At 45.1% G+C, this 3,766-nt stretch overlaps 1 protein-coding gene across 4 annotated transcripts in view; it reads right to left on the bottom strand.

Annotated features, from left to right (window-relative positions):
• Positions 1–2,076: 2,076 nt before the first annotated feature.
• Positions 2,077–3,766, bottom strand: part of LOC308574586 (G protein-activated inward rectifier potassium channel 4-like) — a 32,464-nt gene continuing 30,774 nt past the window's right edge. For all 4 annotated transcript variants that reach the window (XM_081172576.1, XM_081172578.1, XM_081172575.1 and 1 more), the window contains one exon: positions 2,077–3,615. In XM_081172576.1, the coding sequence (XP_081028702.1) occupies positions 3,257–3,615 (359 nt within the window). In that variant the 3' untranslated portion in view covers positions 2,077–3,256. The remainder of the gene's footprint in view (positions 3,616–3,766) is intronic.

The raw sequence follows: 3,766 nt of genomic DNA, 5'->3' as shown, positions 1-3,766 counted from the left end.
AAATGCGGGCTTTGACATCTAAAAACAGAGACACCGGACAGGGGAGAAATGGCACCGAGGGGCCCCTCTCTAGAGTGAACGTGTGCGTTTATTAAGTAATAAAACGTGGCGTGCTTTCGCATTTACGTGCTTTCGCAAAGCTTACATCGGAAATGGGAGCGGGGAGCCATAGAGCTGCCGAAGGGTAGAGCGCCGCAGCTCCCGAACGAGGCCCAATGGTGGCTGCGCATCTGTGGCCATAGATATAGATAATAGAGCAGCTTCTGCTTTGGATTCCTTTTTGGGCCGCTTGGCGAGTCTCGCATGCCGGCATGGGGTGGAAAATGCGCCTTGCGGGGGACAGGATTTATTTTTAAATATAGAAATGCAAACCAGCCAGACAGGGAGGCGGTGCTGCATAGGGACTTTCCTCAAAGGAACATGTGTATGGGGTGTTCATCTGCTGCTGTAATTCAGCATAGTACTCTGTCTGAAAATTTCGTTGTTATAGTTGTGCGTTTTCTTAATTGTTGTTGATGAGCAGAAATAAGCACTTAACAAACACATCGGTCGGTTTTCTTTCGCCTCACGTCAAAAAGGATATCGTGTTTGTAACCTGCAGCGTTTGTAACTCGAGGTACCACTGTATTACGACTTTCCCCCCTACTTGGTCTCATTGGAAAACAAGCTCATTTAATCCTACATCAGCCTTCCCAGACCTGATGCCCTTGTGAAGTTTTGGGTGACATCTCTTTTAGGAATTGTAATTCAAAGCATCAGCAGGGCACCAGTTTGGGGCTGTCTTACATACTTGCTGAAGCAAGTTGCTTCGTTGGAGGCCAAGCCAACAAATCTTCTGCATAAAACTACTGAGCAGTTTTGTTTTAATTTAATAGTTCAGAGTAAATTCTGAAATGGAATGTTCAGGGTTGGTAATCTGCAACTCTAGCCTTGTCAGGTACGGCTTTGACACACCATGTTGAATTCACACATAATGTCGAGCCTACACAGGAACATAGGAAAGTTGTCAGTACTATACAAAGTCAGAGTATCCGCCATCTAGGTCAGTATTGCTGGCATAGACTTGAGATCATCTGCATTCAAGGCAGACGCTCTCCCACTGAGCTATGGCCCTTCCACGCACAAGAGTAGGCTAAATAAGACCACCATATGGAGGCTGCATGCAAGGTTCCTTTGATCTCCCTTTGAAGCTTAGAGCTACTTATGCATATTTGAAAAGAGGAACAGCACGGTATAGCATGCACACTTTCCATGGGGCAGCTGGTTTAACTATTTTAATTGTGTTTTTTATTTGTATTTATTATTAAGCACCATATTGGGTTAAGGTGTGCTTAACTACTATTTCCCCCCTTTTTGTAATGTACACAATCTTTTGTTGTTGTTCTGTTTTGTTTCCTACACGGGTACTGTTTCTTGTTCTTTTTTGTGTGTCTTATTTTACTCTGTGCACTTGAAATTTTGTACCTTTTTGTTTTTCAATAAAGAATAAAACTGAAATGCAAGCTCTGTAGTAGGTGGGAGAATCTGTGGCCCTTTAGATGTTGCTGGACTCTCTCTTTTTCCCAGAAATAATTTTTATTTGATTTTACAAGTATAAAATTATAAAGATGACACAGCACATATCCACACGAGAATCCATTACGAGATTCCAATGAATCTCTGGCCTTCCCACCTTCCCCTCCATGGATTCGATTATTAAATCTTTTCTACTGCATCCTTTTCAATACTCCCATTATTATTTTTATAAACAAAACCTTCATTATCTTCATAATACCCATTGCATTACAAGTGTTATTGCAATCCTGCTAATGTTTTCATCTGTTTACAGTGGTCTCCAAGATAAATTATAATCCCCCCCCCCATTCCTTATTAAAGTTTTGGTCTTCTTGGTTCCTGAGCTTTCCAGTCAATTTTGCCATTTCGGCACAGTCCAACAATTTAATTTGCCATTCTTCTCTGGTAAGATGTTGCTGGACTTTCACTCCCATCAGCCCCAGTAAGGCCAGTGGGGGCTACAGCTCAGCAACATCCGAATGTTAGCATAGGAATACCCACCACTGCTCTGTAGACAGGAGGGCATTCACAGTACAAGTTAATTTGAGATTGAGTAAAGAGATACAGACACAGCCCATGTAAACTTTATCATTATTGCAGGACAGGCTCTTTTCCCCAAATTATCTTCTTTTCCTCACCTCTCCCACCCCGTTTCACTCTAAATATCTAGAAGAAAGTCCCATTCATAGACACCCACAACACTTTCAACATTTCCAGATCATGTTTCCAGTTGATACTTGCCTCACAGCACTCATCTGCAAAGCATGAAGGCACACAATATATCCTTGTTCAAAGAATAAACTTTATTCGCTTTCCCATTTCCCCTCCCCGTGTCCTTGTTGGAAAAGGGTGTGTGGCTTTGTGTAAAAAATAATTCCATTTAGCAGCAGCCACAGCAAAAGAGGGACCGTAAGACTGGTGAGTCCAGGAGCTAAAGGCTTCCATTAGGCAAAGAAGGAGAGAAATGGGGCCAGCTAAATGCACATGGGCAATGAGGAAGGGAGGGATAGGACAACACATCCACCAAGAAAGAGTTCTGTATGGCACTGTGACAAGATGAGACACTTTCGCATTTGCGCCTGGAGGGAGCTGCAGTTGGGGGTGCTGCCTGCAGCCCAGGCACCTACTGCATGTGGCATAGAAAAGGGGGGAGCCAGAGAACTGGACAGACCCCAGGACACCCAACGCAAAGCTTTTTCCAAAGTGGTTAAACTCGAAGCAAAGAAAGATTCCGGTCAACCCTTGCGAGCTATCCAGCTTTGACGGCGATAGCTATGCCAATAAAAGTAGTCAAAGGGGTTTTGGGTTGTTTGGGACAGATTCAGCGTTGAACTTCTGCTTGCAGAAACCAGAACCCCCAATCGGACATTGATTCAGGAACACAAAAGTTGCTCTTTGTAAGGGATCCGGCCCCAAGAGCTGTCCTGTAGTGCAATTTTATTTCAGGGCATCATCTTAATTCGGCAAACCCAGAGAGAGCTAATGGGAAGAGTCCCCTGAAGTCAACAATGGCTGGGCAGGGGATGTGTTTGAGGACTTGCTGAAACAGAACAAGCCTTCTTTCCTTACAGCTCCACCCGGGAGTGCAACAACCACAACATGATGTGAAAAAAGGGCAGATATCCTCCTGCGAATCTGAAGGGCATCGCTTTATTCTTGGTTCCTGTTGGTTGAAAGAGAAGCCCTGAATGCCTGAGGTTGCTCAAACACTGGCCTCTGGGTTTTTGTATTCGCTGCTTCTCTCCTCTTCTGTGATGTTGGAGAAGCCCAGTTTGGAGAGACCTTCGTCACTGGGACCATCGTTGTTGAGGTCTGCCGACAGACAGGGGTGCAGCAGATGGTCCCAGTACAAGCTGAGAGTCGACTGGTCCTGGTTTTCCATCTCCCGCTGCTCATACATCTCTCGTGCGCTAATCACTGGCGTCTGGACTTCGAAGGTCTTCTCAAAGCGGGTGTAATCTACACGGAAGGCGCCTTTCTCCAACGTCATGCAGGGCTCAAAGCGGTGGCCCCACAGGATCTCGTCCTCTACATAGGAGGTCCGGGCTTGACACGTCATTCCTGGGGGGAAAGGTATGTCAGTGGGCGGTTGGAAATGTGGAAGACACCATACAGTCCTATTGGGTTCAATGGGACTTACTCCTGGGGAAGCATGTATAGCACCGCAGATTAAGTTATATATCTAAGTTATGTTGTTTGCAGGAAAAAAATG

Source organism: Podarcis bocagei, assembly GCF_964188305.1.
Source record: "Podarcis bocagei genome assembly, chromosome: 15".
In the NCBI taxonomy this organism is placed as follows: domain Eukaryota; kingdom Metazoa; phylum Chordata; class Lepidosauria; order Squamata; family Lacertidae; genus Podarcis; species Podarcis bocagei.
This window is presented reverse-complemented; position numbering and strand designations above follow the sequence as displayed.